This window comes from Gavia stellata, chromosome 3, assembly GCF_030936135.1.
Source record: "Gavia stellata isolate bGavSte3 chromosome 3, bGavSte3.hap2, whole genome shotgun sequence".
Lineage (NCBI taxonomy): Eukaryota > Metazoa > Chordata > Aves > Gaviiformes > Gaviidae > Gavia > Gavia stellata.
In genome coordinates this window covers 52,173,405-52,190,102 of record NC_082596.1, presented here as the reverse complement: position 1 = coordinate 52,190,102, position 16,698 = coordinate 52,173,405, and the positions used below count along the sequence as shown (strand labels likewise).

Genomic DNA, 16,698 nt, shown 5'->3' with positions numbered 1-16,698 from the left:
GAAGGGGTTGTGCTGGAGGCTTCTTTTATTCAGCCAGCTTGCCTCAGGCAGGCATTGTTCTGACACAGTATCGCAAGGCACTGGATGCCTGCAACTCCAGCATAAACAAACTTGTTGGTGCACCAGCTTTCCTCATCGGCAAGGGGTACGGGAATCAGAAGTTTAAGTGTAAACACGGATCAAACTCCTACAGGAAAATGGGCCTCGCGTCTGCTTCCCAAGGTGTACTGACCCTCAAGTACTTGAACCAACTAAGTCTTCGAGTAGCACAACCACCTCTTGGCTAGCCTCATCTGTAAAAGTGCAAGTTTGCCCCCCTCTCAAAATGATGTTTGTGGGGAGTCATGAAAGGAACGGGACTGCTGATAGCAAACAGCAGGAAAAGCTCGAGCACTCTCAGCTCCTGACATTATGCAGCGTCCGCTACAGTCATGTCTGCAAATGCAGCTAAGGGGATTTCATCCATTGCCAGGCAGGAGTGTTTTGTGAGGATCACACCCATTTTACAATTCTGAAAACTGCGTGCTTTGCTTCTCTATACAGGCACAAGCTGGCAACTGGACAAGTTCTGAGCTATGTGTTTTTAAATCTTAACAACAGAGCATAAGACAAAATATACTAAGATTGCTCTCAGTGTGGTTTTCAAAGAGATTTTTTTATACCATCAAATCGAGAACTTAACATGCCAGCTGGCTACTCTCATCTATTCTGGAAGCCGAGACATTTATTAAAAGGTAGAAGAGCACTGTCTGATTGCTTCCCACCCCAGACAGTAAGGAAGAGGTACAGTCCCCACCTCGGTGATCAAGAAGAGATAGCACAACTTTTTCACCAGCATTCCTCCAAAAAATAGTCAGTTTTCTAGCATAAATCAAAGCTTACACAATGCCACTTTCAAAGCATAGTTAAAAAAGGGTTAAGCTTCTCAAACAAGGCAATTAATACAGAAATGGTTACACAACCTTTGTGGGCTCCTTTAATACCTTTTTGGGACTAAACAGACATGTATTTGTAATATACCCTAATAAAAAAAAAAAAACAAACCAAAAACCAACCTATGAATAAGCAACATGTTTTTCAGAAGCAAATCTCTTCTTATTTTATCTCCTGGTATAAAACTATTTCGGCCTCAACTTTTTTCAGTCCTGGCCCCAATCTCCTTCCCCTCACCCGTGCCTTCTTTTTAAACAAAATGAGCCTGTCCCTGTGTCTATCGTCTGGAACAGGATTTAAGTTTCACACTGAGCCTGTTGCCTGGTTTGCAGTATCAGATGATCTGTTTGAAAGCTGTTCATTCAGCCTCTGCTCCGGGCAAGGCAAATTTGCTATGGAGGTTTCTTCAACCCACTATCTCCTTTAGCTTACAGATATAAAACAAAGCTGGAGAAAACCTTTCCTCAGCACTCAGTACAGCTCCCAGCAGCTAACTTTTCTACGATACTTAATAAAAGCAACTTTTTCAAAACATGTCCTAGGTTGACATCACATTTCTTGAATTATTCAGATCTTCTTGTTTGAGGATGGGAAACAAGAACATAAATATATATACACTCATCCACCAACTCGGACACAGGTGTTAAAAAGAGTAATAGTAAATCAGAACTCTATCCCTTACCAAGCATTTTAATAGGTCCATTGCTTTTTATAAAAATAATAAAAGCTTTTCCTATTGTTTTTTTTTAAGATCAGTTGCTCTGCAGATTTTCAGCTTCAGTATTAAACTGGTACTGAGAGACTGGCATAAATTCTCTTCCAACATGAAGCACAACAGCCACTCAGCAATAAGCAACAACAGAATCGCTTCAGTGGTAAGCATCAGGTTCATTTAATTCATTTAATAACATTTTCTGCTGGAAGCTATGTCACAGCTGCCAGATCTAGAAGATTGTTTCGAAACAGCATCTCTGCTGCCTGAGTTTTAGTAACCCACTTGTAGTCAACATCCATCCGCTTTACTATTTCAGTCTTCTTTCCATGGCGCTTGGCTTTAAGTAGAGGCTCTTTAACACGAAGGCTAGCCACACACAGGAGTCACGCTTCTGCAGCAGGTAATACAAACCTTGCCCCAAACCAATTACTTCAGCAAGAAATAAAGGAGACAGTTGGAAAATAAATGTGTAAGCAAGATGAAATCAAAACGGTATTACATGATTCAGGACCATCTCTGTCAGAGTGGTTTGATCAAAACCAGTAGATGAGAAAATGGCATGCCGGGACAGCCTCCAGGGACCTGCTGTCCCTCAGAAAGACCAGCACACTCTGATTTCTCTCTCGAGTCCCACACGCCGATGGCCCAAGAACTGGGGAGCCTTCAGACAGTAAGCTCCTTAAATGACAGATACTGACAAAACCAGAGGTTCTTCCACAAGCTGAGCTACAGACCTATTGCTTTGCATTCAGACATTAATAAGTGACATTGCATCTTTGCAACATAAAGTAACTCCTCCTTCCTCAGAGCTGTGTGTTTATCACTCTGTATCGTTGACTGACTGGAAAAAAGGTCAATTAGATATAAATAATCCACCCTTTGCACATTTATTTTCTAAATTACTGAACATAACTGTTCGCTAGTCTTGCAAGAGCTGTCTTAAGCTTGAACTTCTGAGGTTTCCTGCTTTGAAGTTCGTAACAACTCTGAAGTGTGTTTTTCACCATGCAGTATCCCTCCTTCTGAGGCAGGGCTGAATTAAAGACCAGGCCGCTGCTTCCTCGGGAAATGACAAGGTTTGCTCTGCCCCATTCCCTCCCGCCACCAGCCTCCGCAAGCGGCCAGTACGTGCCTGTCCTCCCAACATCTCCCCTCCGCTGTAATCACCCCGCCGCCCAGGGCTGTTTGCTGCCAGGACCAGGGAGCCCAGCCAGTGCCCCTCTGTGTCTCTTGTCCCCTGGATGCCGCTGGTGGGAACGCACCCCTTCCCAAGAGCGGCAGGGGGAGATGGGGTCTTCCCATAGGTGCCCTCCCATGGCTCACCTGTAGATTTGTATGGCACGCCTGCTCTGAACTGCCAGCTGAGACGTCATCTGGGGGCTGCAGCTCACCGTTTCCAGGCTGACATCCCCATCCTAGCACTCGTGCGTTGACAAAGGCACCGCTTGTTGTTCCAACAGCCAGAAGCTCTCCAAAGGGCTTTCTCTCCGCAACCTCTTCCCTACAGCAGGGCTAACCCTCCGCCGGCTCGCTGCTGGCAACGCTTGAGCAGCCCTTTGCTCACAGGCACTCCTGCAGGGGTGGCTGCCACACCAGACCCCGGCTCTGCTGTCACCTCTCCATGGTGTGAGGAAGAAGGAAGCCAACCCATGCCTTTAGCACCTCGAGACAACTCTGAATACGCAAAGATGGATTTTGAAGGCCCTGGAGCTCCACTTCCACCCTACTTTGAGTCTTCAGCAAGACTGATGAGCCTTGTGCTGGTCCACAGGAGACATCCTCACCTGAAGCAGGTCAAGTCGGTTCAGAGGATGCCTTTTCTTCCCAGCCTTGTTTGACAGAGGAGCCCAACTTCACTGTTAACTCTGCTTCTTCCTTGATTTGCTCATGTGGCCATCAATTTAAACCTGCAGTATTTTACTTATGTCAAGCGGAGTCTTATAAAGGCAAGCACATTCTGCTAAGGCACAAAAATGAAAGCAGAAGCAAACAGCTCAGTGTTGTTTAACATGCATGAAGTTAAATAAAAGGGTAATGGACGTACTATGCAGGGAGATACTAATTCAGGAGCTGCAGAGACTGAATTCCCCCAGAGCCCAGACAACATAATGCCTGGCCTGCTTCTGCCAAACAACCCTCCCACAGCTGCCCCAACCATGCCCTCTGCAATTAAAATGCTACAGCAATCCCAGCTGCTCATTTGGCCACTGGCTTTCTGCTGAGACCACCAGCAAGAAAACAAATGGGTGTTCTGGGTTTTGGTACATTGCTATGAACAGCACAGACAAGAGAGAGGAAGAAAAAAAATCCAAACTGCAGCCTACCCTTGAAAGTTATGCAAGAAGAGAGGTACACGATGAGCTTTTCCCCCAGCAAAGGTTCCAGCTGCAATTGAAAACCTCGGTTATCACACAGGGACTCTTTCATGAGGTCTCCCAGGGTCACTATTCACTTCAAAATCAGCAGAAAGGTGGCACAGCAAGGATCCTACCATATTGCCACAACTGGCTGGCAGAGCTAGCTGTCTGGGGAAAGCCAGCATGCTGCAACCATTACTCCCAGCACTGTCTGGATTTACAGACTGGAAGGCCATGAGGGTCCATGGCTGGCTGTGTCTTGGCTCAGCAGACTGGTTTCTGAAAATCAACTAATCGTTTACCTAAAACTCTCCAGTCACAGAAATTGACTGCAATCCTTGTAAAACTTACCTCCTTTGTTAAACTATGGTGTTTTATTTGAAGTTTAAATGTAGCTATACTTTAAAACCCAGCTGGTGGGATTTGTTAGATAGAAGCAGGTATGCCTCTGCTAACTGTAGCCTTCTAAAAGCCAAGTGTCTTGTCTAGACTAGTCACCTAATTTCCATCTACAGAGAGATGAGCACTTCCAGAGGGTCTTTCAGTCATATTAACACACCAATCTATTCAAGAAGAATCACCTCTGTGAGGGCACCCTCTCCTCCCACCGACTATGAAGGAAACTTTGTCAACTTAGATTAAGGGACTACACTTCAGATATCTAATGTCATGGGAGACAAGTCCCTCTCACTGAAGATTTGTTATCAAGCTCTTTTTACCATGTAGACCTTCCCCATAATATTATCAACTCATCATTTTACTTTCGCACAGATTACTTTCCCAGGCACTAATATATCAAGACTAATTTCTAACAGCCATTAAGCAACCAGAAATGAAATTATTTTAAGAATTCTTGAGATTAATGCCTTATACTTTTTATGACATTCATTCAAGGTTCATAATCTTTGTTGTCTCTTGCAATAATTTATGAGACAAACCACTGCTGGGAACAGTATGTGTCCCTCCACCCCTCCAGCTGACAAAAAATTGCAGAGGTCAAGAGAAATCTTGGCGAATGGGAGAAGAAAAAAATACACAAAGAGCAATCACTACACATAGTGAGATTTATTGCTGATTTCCCCATTCTGCAAAGCTGTCAAACCGCTGCAGCTCCAGAAGGGGATTATCTCCAGAAGCCCCATGGCCTCAGTCACCGTGCCAATTCAGACGATGTGACTAGAGACCTGTGTGCAGCAGCTTGCTGCTTACAGACCAGTTGGAGACAAAATCCATCCTTCCTGATCCTGAATTTATGGCAGGGTCTAGGCTCTGACATTGTTTGGTACAACCTGCTGTCAGCTTCCAACAAAAAAACGGGACGTGCAGTGGGGAATGCTGCTTTTCCTGAGTTCAGTTCCCTGTGCAAGAAGGGAGGTTCTGAGAGGTTCTCACACAGAGCCATCAGCATGAGATCGTGCAGTTTTTCCTTCACCACATCAATCAGAAATAGTTTGTCTTGTGCTTTGAGGCAAAGGCTCCTAACCATCCTGCCAACTATGCTGCTCTCTTACTAGCACTATTAATAGCATAGTTTTTCTTTCTTAATAAAAAAACAATAGGTCTCTTTCCTCGTGTTTGGTTGCACTTCTTCATTCCTGCTGCCGCAGTCTCTAGGCTGCAAGTCGGCTCTTTTCCAGCTGGTGAGATCTGGTTCCTCTTTATGTGCCTGTCCTTTCAGTGTAAACAAGCAAAGCTTCTCCAATTCCACTGATCACAAGGCTGTAAACAAAGTATACCACAAATTTAGCATCAGGCAAGTCCCTCTACTTGATACAATGCCAAAAAGCACAACATTAAGCGAAAGGTATTATTCTGTCTATAAACGCATTTCAACCTAGAGACAGTAACCCAGGTGATTTTTTCATTCGTCTTGCTAAGAAAAGGCTGAAACCAGAAATGTCTTATTTAACTGATCTCATCAGAAACTACCCTTCCTATATTTTAGGGCTGGTGGTATTCATGTGAAAATACACAGACAGAAATCTAGATAGAGAAGGTTGCACCTAGTTACAAGAATAGCTGCACACCTATACACTAGCAAGAATAGGAACGGAAGGCAGGAGAGTTTGAACCTCATTAGGTTAATGATTCCCCCTTGTAATTTCTGTTTGTGTTCTGTCCTGAAAACTTGCCATTTGACAAACTCAGGAGGAAATGTAAAGCCTAGGTTTTGGGGACTGAGGAAATTGGGAAAAAGAATTTTGCTCTGAGGAGACCCCACTGGCATAGCAAGGCTGGTAGAAATTCCCGTGTTTGTTTCTTTTTGTGAAGAACCTGGTGAAAGAACCTGCCCCAGCTGAAACGGCATGTGTGTGCCCAAGGGCTTTCTTCCCTTCCCATGCTGCGCACAGTGCAGTGGTGGCACTGACGCTTCTCTCCAAGACTCAGGCTAGAAGCAGGTCTCCAAATCAGGATGAATGGTTTTACAAACAAAACCATTCACTGAAATAAGCTATCAACCCACTCAATCCATGCAATAGTTAATAATCCCCAAATCTCCTCTGCTATCTGTCGTAGTTGACAGGAACATGGTAGGAGACCAACTCTTCTCCCCTTTTATAACAGTGCAAAGCTAAGTGTACTGACCGTTCACCTTAGCCTCACGGCTTAGTTAGCTTATGAAACAGAAAAGCTCCCTAATGAACTTTATAAACAAAACCAACTTCTGTTAAGTTCATTTGTAAGAGGGCTTTTTTTTTTTTTCTTGGGAAAAAAAAGCATGAAAAGCTGAAGGCTCTCTGGTCTTTAACAGCATTACATTCGCTTAAATCTTAGCTTTGGTGAGCTGTTTTAAAAATCACATAATTGCCTTTGTTCCTGAGAGGAACAAACATTGTATAACAACAGTACAATATCTTACAATTACACAGTAAACAGCCCTGGAAAGTAGGTGCTACAGACAGTCCGTAGACTGTCCACTGTGGAGACAGAATACCTTTGGGTGTGGAATTGCCAACAAGGAGCAAAGCGCTGTGAGGGCTGCAAGCTTTTCAAAAGATCTAAAACATGTGAGTCTGTTTGCCTGTAATCACTAAGAACCTCTGAGCACTTTTCTCTGGAGAGGGTTAACGCCCATGTCTTGCCTGGATTTCAGCTCGAGTTATAAACATACCGTCTGCATTAATTCCTTTGGAAGCTAAAGTTGGATAATGTATTCTTCATCCTAAATAAAAAAACTCAGTGCATATAGGAAGACCTAAAACCAACAAAGCCTTAGAAATTACTCAATTTTTTTTTTTTTCATTTCTACAGATGTTTTGTTTTCTACAACATTTTTAACAGAGACTTTAAAAAAGAAACCTATCTCTGATGTATCATTCTAAAAATCAGACTGGCAATTCTGTACAAAAGATAGTAAACTGCACAGCCCTGTTCTGTAAAAAGGTGCCTGCATCTAAATTGTTCTTTAATATCTTATGTCCTACATCAGAGAAGAAGAATCCCTTTCTGAAGGATTTGAAATCTCAGGTATCCACGTGCCCATGCAATCCAGATTACTAGGCCAATAGAAACCATCGTTATAACTTCGAGATGAAGCAGAGCAAAAAGCACGGCTAAATGTCAACCCTTGATTTACCTTCAATTTACCATCTGGCAAATCCTCCAGCTTCTGTTTATTGTGGGGTGACAGCTAACTACATTTGCCCATCACTCAGAAATTAACATATGATATTGTCCATGACAACACTGGAGCAACACTAAAAAACTCAGTGATTAATGATCTCATGAGTGCTTTGCAGCTGCTATCATCTAACAAACTATTTCCAGAGCTCTGCTGATAAGCCAAGGCACTGCTGATGCACAAGCAATAACAGAACCAAATAAATAAATAAATAAAAGAAATGGTTATCTTTTTGAGTTATGACAATCAAAGTGTAACAGTGGCCCAAGGGCTAAAGCAAAGTTTCTTTTAAAGACACAGATGTGTTCATCATTTATATTACTTTCAGTGCATACAGGGCATGTAGTATGTGTGCAACTATATGGGTCCATGTGCTTACATTAACAAAGGTACACATAATTTTTTATTATATGCGTCAGTGAATACATACATATTATAAAAGCCTACCTCTAGCACGCACATGATAGACCTGCACAAACACATGTAAAACATGGTGAGGAATGGCAAGTTAATGGTCTAGACTAGGAGTGGTTTAGGTTCACTGGTATTAGGTCAGCCTCTTACACACATAGGCCACATAAATGTATTCCTAGGGCTAAAAAAAATACACGACTTTTTTAGTATTTGAGATTACATGCGCCTAACATACATATGGGGATGCATATTCACACATATGTATACGGGGCTAGTTTAAACTGAGATTCTCCTTCCTGTAACTTCTTTATCACACCTGGAAAAGAATATGCTAATTCCATTCAGTGCAGAGCTGAATCTTTAGGATGGCAATCAAACTGTAAGGGGAAAAAAAGGAAGCTTAAAGCTTTTCAAAAGTAGGCAGATTTTTATTTCCAATAACAAATATATGCCTAACAGATACATGTCTAACCCTTTATTTAGTTGTTATTTGCATGGCAGAAGCATTTAGGAGCATAAGCCATGGGCTGGGATTCCCTTTCACTGGATGCTATACAAACACAGACCAAAACCACTGTCTTTGCACCCCAATCCTTTATATTACTCCCTAAAAAATTCAGGTTAGGTGATGGGTAATGTGTGGCCACACATTACAAAATCCAGATACAGTTTTGGAAAAAGTTTATTATAATTCTTTTTCTACTACTTTCCTTTTATGCATTCACAGTACACACTGTGTTATGGAAATCTGAATGCACTCTATCGGTTAAAAAGATGCCGTCACCAAACCATGACTCCTGTGTTTTATTTCCAATTCTGCCACTAATTTATAGCGTGACTTTGAATGGGTCATTTATTTGCCTATTGAATCCATTTGTCTAGCTGTAAAACATGCTGAGTGAATTGTGGTGAGGCTTAATATCCAAAATGTCCATGTTCTCCCACAGAGGCAGAAGAAACACTCTTCCATTTGTATTACTGTACTGCATCTATCATTGCACACCTGGTTCTCCTTACATGCAAAATATTACTGGCACTAACAGAACTTGACATTTAAAAAGTATTTCCACATAAAGCACTGTGTGGAAATTCATTTTTACTGTTAAGAAAAAAGCTCATATAGGCACTTACCAAGAAATTGTTAATATGTTGGCAGTCATGACAAAGAAGAATGGTGATAAGCTAGCAGTGATAACCTGTTAAATTGAAAGGAAAAAAAAAAACACCACACTGTGAACTCATCATACCAGAAATGAAAACTGAAATACTTTTGCTGAAATTAAATTTCTGCTTGTGCAGTCACATTTTTTTTTCTTTTCTTCTTTTTCTTTGTTTTCTTAACCATTAGATGCAGTACCTAAAATAGATAGTCAATGGACAGGAGAAACCCAATGAGTTTATGCTAAACAGTGAGACATTGCTAAACATGGAGCTTCCACTCCTTCCACTCCTGCCCAACCTTCCTCCCAATGTAAGTACAAAGACTACCTACAGGTACCTCCTTTCCCCTCTGGCCGGTGGGAGGCAGGCCAGAAAGAGCAGAAGAAGACCCAACAGACAGGGATGCAAGAGCCGCCCAGCCAGCGTAGGGCAGAAACCGGACTGTGGGGTATTGCTGCCACAGCACATGCAAAACATGCTGCCCACTAGGCTGGGAGACCAATAGAGAAAACAGTGTGACGGTCACGCATTGCAGTTCAATTTTGACTCTTACAGAACCCAGGACACAGCAGAGGCAGGGCAGGGAACCAGAGCAGAGGTCCCTTATCACACATCCCAGCTGGCCTGGCCTGGAAACCTGCTAGCTTTTATTTGCCGACAGCAGACTGGGGAGAGCAGTCAGATCCCAGGCTTTCTGAGAAGAATGAGAGCTTGAAATATGTTTGTGGGTGTAGAAAAGCTAAAAAAAAAAAAGGAATCAGGTATGGGCTAAAGAAAAACACTGCAACTTCAGTAGGTTTATATTACAAATCTCTCGTTACACTGAGGTGTCCTGGGCAGAGAAGCTAGGGGCAAATGACTTTATATTTTCATAGTACTGATGCCAGAAACAACTAGATCCCGACATACAATGGTTTGTAACAGATCCCTGCCTCAACAGCTACGGAGCTACCACATCTGCAGCCTGCGTGCAGTTTTGGACATTTTGTTGCCAGATGGATAATGTAAAATGGAAAGAGTTCAGAGAACAGTGACAGAGTCGTTAGATGGAAGGATTGATTTTCAGTCAACAGTTAGGATAAGCAATGCCTGTGGGAAAGGAAGACTTGGTAGCGATTTACAAATACTTGAGAAACACGAGCAGTGAGGAATGAAAGGAACTATTTAGGATAATACAAAATTGCCCAAGGAAAAAGATGAAATTAAGAAACAAAACATTTAAACAATTATCAGCTAAGATTTCCTAACCGTTGTTTGTCTAGTTGACTCCCAGGGGAGACAGAAGAAACTTCATTCTGTAATCTATTACTTGTTAAAACACTACTACATGTGCAGTAGGGAAGCAAATGCCATTTTAGCATAGGCTCTGTGCACCAGACCTCAGACTAACTGTTAGTCAATACCCACTACATTTGTTATGGCTGCATTTTAAAAGGCAGGGTTCTGAATCTGCCTCCAGTGTAATCATTGCAGGACCATGAGCAGCAGTGGATGAAGAAGAGATGGTTGTACGCCACTTCTCCAGCCCCACTCTCAGAGGTAGCTGGAGAGGGGACAATAATCTAAAGCTGGCAGCGGGACCACGCAATGGCAGTAAGCACCATACAGGAGCACTGGTGCTTGAAGGGGACTATAGAGAGAGTGTCTCCTCTGGCCTATTTGGGGATGTTCTCTAGTTTAGGGAGATTCAGGGATGTTCTTTACTTCAGGGAGATTCAGGGATGCAGGAGATGGCTTTTTTCTTCCTAGAGATTACCATAAATAACACCCTAACTATTCTCCATTTGCCTATAGGACAGGCACCTTGCAGAGAGAATGAGGCAGGAGATTGACATGATCCAGGTAGGATACCACAAGACTGCACAGCAATCAAATTGGTGGTATCAATACAAGCACAGATATACCTCCTGATACGAACTATTCATTCATATGACTGAAGTATTTGCACACTGCCTACCACAGCAGTGTGCAACACGGGCAGTACTGTAAAGCTCCAAGCTAACAAAGTGAGCTCCCACTCCAGGGGAAAATCAAAGATATGTATCAGCTCTACCCCTACAGACTTGGATGTATACATACAAGCAAACATACGACTAAACAGATGCACCCAGAAGAGACTTACAGAGGAGAAGAAAAAGTCAGAAACTAAGCGTTATTCTTCAAAACTCAAGAAGATGATATTGCAACTGTCCACACTCAGGTCACACCTTGGCCTGTCCCATAGTCATTTGCAGCTAGAGAGAGCTGACACCTATTCCAAACAGTGGAAGTTAACCATTCAGGAGCTGAATCGTTCATGCACTTTACCTAAATACAGCTCCCAGGCTGGATACCCATCAGTTCAAATGTAGCATTCTAAAATATATCCACATCTTGTTCCGGCAGGCTGGATTCTCCCCTTACACACCTTGCAGCAGCTGGGCTGACCTACAAGGAACTATTTCTCGTTTACATCAGTGTGAATGATTGCAGAATTAACTGCACTAAGCTTATCTTAGGCTAATACTCATTTATTACATAAAAATATACAATATTCATTACTGAGCATGTAAACAGGAACTAATGAAGGATGGCAGCTGTGGTATCTACAGAGCATTCTTTTCTTTAAGCTGTTCTCCTAAAAGAAACTGAAGTGCTGTATTTGAGAAGTGACACAAGTTAAAGTTGTGTCACCCACTCCCTTGTAAAGTCCTGTTTATTAGAAACTTGAGAAGAGGCCAACAGCAGAGAAACAGGCATTTAAGAACCCTCCAAAACCAGGCCTTATCAAAAACAATACACCATTCTACTGCGATCATCCCAAACCTCTGCAAAAATGCAGGCTGTAGCCTTTTGGACTACTACAGCAGAACACTGTTGTATTTTTGAAAAATTATGTAAGAGTGTCTCAGTGCCAAAGAGAAACAAAATGTGGGCTGGAAGAGCACATGAAGTAAGCATGTGGAAGAAAAAAAAAAAACCCAAAACAAAAGGAAAACACATTGCTAAAACATCCACCTTTGATTGTTTATCTAAAAGAGGAACACATTTAAAAATGAAAAACAAGTTTTCAGGGAAGCTAACCATATAATTTGTTCCAGGGGAAGAATCTAAAGTCTAGGGACATAGTTCAGAAGGTAATTTTCCTTTAAGTACATTTCAGCATTTTCCAAAGTGTTTTAAGTGCACATTTAGCTTTAAAAAAACCCACCTACATTGATGTTCTGAATGTCCTTTAAAAAAATCAAACCACAACACGCTAAGTGCAGTAATATCTCTTTCTTCACTTTAAAGGTCACAGTTGTCCTCCTAGGCATTCAGATGCCTTAGGAAAAGGAATGAGCTTGCAAGACAAAAGAAAGCAAGTAAAAGGGCAAACTAAAGTTAATGATTTCCAAATATATTTTGGTGCTGAATCTTTAAAACTAGGAGGTGGAAAGGAAAATTTTAATTAGCTATAACCAGCATATTTTGAACAGAGGTCCCCAAGATTTTGACATACTGTCACTAATTCCACCAAATGATACAGACTGGATGGTTGAACCCCAACAATTTTAGAAACAGGAATAGGTCCATGGAGTCTGCGTACTTACTTGCTCAAAGGAACTGTGACCAGGCAGTACAGCAAAAGCTATTTTTAAGAACATTCATACCGTGAACATTTCTACAAAATTCTGACACAGCTTTCAGTGATTAGGAAAAAAAATCCAAGCGTAACATCATTTAACAAAACACTTCCATGTGAGCTGAAATTGTTCCTGAGAAATCATTTCAAACCTTTCCTTGCCCAAAAAAACAAAAAAAAAGGAAAAAAAAAGGAAAAAAGATTGTTTCTTAAAATAAATCACTCTAAATTTAATGTTTCACTCCATTGTACCATGGAAACAAGACCCATTTAAAGGAACACTTTATTTACACCTATTTGCCTTGATCTCAACTATTTCTATAGTTCCAATCACTGAATTATTTACAAGTAATTTCATAAATAAACAAAAATCCTGGCATTTCAGAGTGCATTTGTTACCTCAATCAAAAACAGTTCTAGCTCTTTACAACGTGTATCAGCATTGAAGGAAATAAGTGTATCCTTGTGATGGATAATATCTGGGATGAGGTCTGTGCCTAAGAGGAGAGTGGGCTCATCTCCTCCACTGATGGGCGACACAACTTGCAGAAATTCGTCAGCCCGGCCCAATTTAATTTACCCTAGATAAAACAGCTTCTATGGTCATGCAGATAGCCTGCTTGAGCTAGGACTGCAGATCCCACCAGAAAGGAGAAGATTAGAGCAGCATCACTTCAAGCACAGGGAGAATGCTGCAGGACTGCTGGAACAAAGATTGGGCCTGAATAGTTAGATAATGAAACAGAACAGATGGGACTTCTTTACATTGCTACTCTAGTACAGGGAGCGAACAAGAACCAGGAGAGAAAACAGAGGGCAATCCAGCCCTATGGCTGGATTGTGCCACAGGGAAGGGCCTTAGAACAGCAGCCCTTTTACAAGTTTGCACCATAAGTGGGTTGGACCCACCTAGAAAGGGTTGGACAGCAGAGAAATACCGACTCATTTGTCACCTTACAACCTGGTCGCTAAAGAGGGAAACAAAGCTTGTGAGATCCCTGCTCCAGTTTCTGAATAGGAGGAACATATTTCAAGAAGATTCAGTGATAGGAAAGACCTGCTCATTGCAAACATTGAAACAGAAACAGAAGAGGCTGAACTCATTGTACCTAATGACCACAGACATGTGAAAGGTCTAGGGTTTGTGCATCGGAGAAATCATGGCCATCAAAGACAACTCATCAGAAGCTGGTAAGGCATGAACTATAGTGAAGCTTTAAGGAAGGATCATGACGAATCACTTAGGAGGAAAAAAGTCTGTGCTTCCTCAGTGGTGAAATGCTTATCTGAAAGGTTGAGTTTTGGACAGTGGTACACCACAGCCTGGCAAAGCAGAGGGATGTGGGGCTCCAGAATATTAACCCACAAGAAGTGGGACAGTCAGAAGTTTCAGACTTCTTCTTGGTTAGAAGAGATTCCCAGATTTAGTTCCCCACAAAAAAGGGTGAAAACTTCAAGCATTCCCATTATTCTGGGTACCAAAGACAGGCGCAGATGCCATGTAACATCCCGCACGCTCCTTACATCATCATTTACATTTAACAAGCTTCTCTGAAGGACAACACAGTGCCCAACTTCAGGATCCAAAGTAAAGAAGGGAGTCAGTTACACAGGTCGAGTTTGCTCCTTATCAGGCTAAATTACCGGCAGCAAGAACAATGATGACATCGTTGAAGTGCTGGGTAACAGACTAAGATTCATAAAGCAGAAATATCCTAATGTGTGGAAGAACTTGTTGCACAGTAGGGATGAATGCAGCATGTAAAATCACCCTAGGAAAGAATGTGCTCTCATGCATCTGCATTTGTAAATTTGCTTTAGTGATTCATGAGTGGAGGCAGGCACTATTGCCACTAGCTTTAAAGAGTTCCCAAGGAACTTTGATTGACAGGCAACTACACAACTCAGGATATGAATGATCCCCTCCTTTCTCCTCATTACATTACGGTCAGACAAGAAAAAATGTTCAGAAGTGAAAGCAAAATTTGTTTCATAAAAGTTGTTTTAAAAAATTAGAAGAAATTTAGAAATTAATTTAGAATTAGAAATTAATTTAGTTTTATAGATAACAAAATAAAAAATAAAGACTGTTTGGAAAATTCTTTGCTGAAGAACCGTAAGAACAGGCAAGATCACTGCTGAGCCAGCTTCCTTATTAGACCTATTTCTTGACCACATAACATCAGAAAATTCTGGTAAGTCTGACATGTGGCTTGAAGACAGGACACAGCATCCAAAGGGTTCCCGGTCCTTGACAAAGCAGAAACCTGGATCCTGGGAAATACAGAAATGCAGGACTCTACATTCTTTGCCGGCTTGCCTTCTCCACAGACCAGCTGTGGTTATCCCATAGCCTGTACAGTGCCAACTCTCGATCAGTTCAAACCAGCCCGCACTGGCTAGATAAATGTGTCATTCTTGACCAAGCTATTGCTGATCCCTTCTATCCCTGACTTTACAATTACTTTAGAGAAAGATTTTCAAGCTGCAAAAGCTGGCTGTAGATTTTGAATATCTAGCATTTCTGAGGTGTTCAGGAACATGTTGTTTATATAGCCAAGAACACAGATGAGGACATTTTCAAAATTTAGATTCTGATTTAATCTTCCTATCTGGAATGGAAAGATATGGGGGATTTAGTCCGGACATGACCGTGATTTGTTAATATTACAACTTTACTTGTACATACCATATAAAAAGTATGTTTCCTCTGATTCACTGTTAAACTGCTAGAAAATTGAATGTCATAGTTCTTATGTAAGTGAACAGAGAATACTTTACAAAAGTTTTCCTTAGTTTGTGTACACAGAGCCAATCCTTGTAACCTCACTTCCCCAAACTGCCAAAACCTCTGTCCTTACAAAAATGTGTATTTTTTCCAAAGACAGTGTTTTGGAACAGCTCATCAAGTTCACTCACTGTTCAAAATAAATCATTCTATTTATCATTAGGTCATCTTCTCAAAACATCAGGAAAAAAGCTTCTGATGTACGTAACCTTTGTTTTCATTCTACTGGTGGAATTAAAGCAATGTCAAGCTTTTTATAGACATAATATTTGTTTTGTCCCTCTTCTGCATGTTTTAACCAGCTGCTAAGATAATAATCAAAAATCACCAGGGAAATGGATCACTGTTACTGCCACTGAAAACAGCTATATCAAGATAATCCAGTACTACCAAAAAGGCAAAAATACAGCAGGCAAACATCAGTAACAATGCATAGTCTTTTGTTTCTTGAGGAAGGGCACTGAAATAATTTCCCAGATTTCAGAGTTACATCTCTTTTGTATACATGTCTCCTTGAGAATAAGCATATGTACATACGTGCACACTAAATGTTACGTCAGGTATGGAGATCTAGCAAAAATGAAACAAAAGTCTTCAGAACAGGAAAAAAGGAACAGTTAATCTTTAAATACCATCTTCCATATTCAGTAGTTTACATGAATTTTCTAAGCTATTAACACCATTCCTCCTTGTTTACATACATTTTTTAGGTCGGCTGGACTACAAGCCATTTCTATCTAGCCCTCCTCTGCTTTGCTACATTCAAAGTTAAGGCAACCAAACATTGCTAGATGGGTAACTTCTCTGCACCTCAGCAAGAATACTTTGATTCAGAGAGATCCAGCAGCTACAGAAACAGATGAACAAGGCATTGACTGGGACAGCCAAATACATGGAAGAACACCAAGTCTAAACCCTGACTAAAGTGGTCCAGCACGTACTGACAAGCCTTTTTGAAATAACCCACACCTGAGAGGAGATCTTCGTAGAGCAGGTGCTGACTGTGAAGTTTCACAAACTGCAGAAAGTCAGCAATGAACAGCGAGAGGCACCAATGACCACCAGTAAGCTCACTGATTGTGGAAGGCTGGTACAGTCACTGGA

At 41.5% G+C, this 16,698-nt stretch overlaps 1 protein-coding gene across 2 annotated transcripts in view; it reads right to left on the bottom strand.

The window, feature by feature from the left end:
- Positions 1 to 5,074: 5,074 nt before the first annotated feature.
- TMEM241 (transmembrane protein 241) overlaps positions 5,075 to 16,698 on the bottom strand; it is a 58,562-nt gene continuing 46,938 nt past the window's right edge. For both annotated transcript variants that reach the window (XM_059836054.1, XM_059836055.1), the window contains exons 14-15: positions 9,173 to 9,237; positions 5,075 to 5,724 (exon numbers count right to left, since the gene is read on the bottom strand). In XM_059836054.1, the coding sequence (XP_059692037.1) occupies positions 5,664 to 5,724; positions 9,173 to 9,237 (126 nt within the window). In that variant the 3' untranslated portion in view covers positions 5,075 to 5,663. The remainder of the gene's footprint in view (positions 5,725 to 9,172; positions 9,238 to 16,698) is intronic.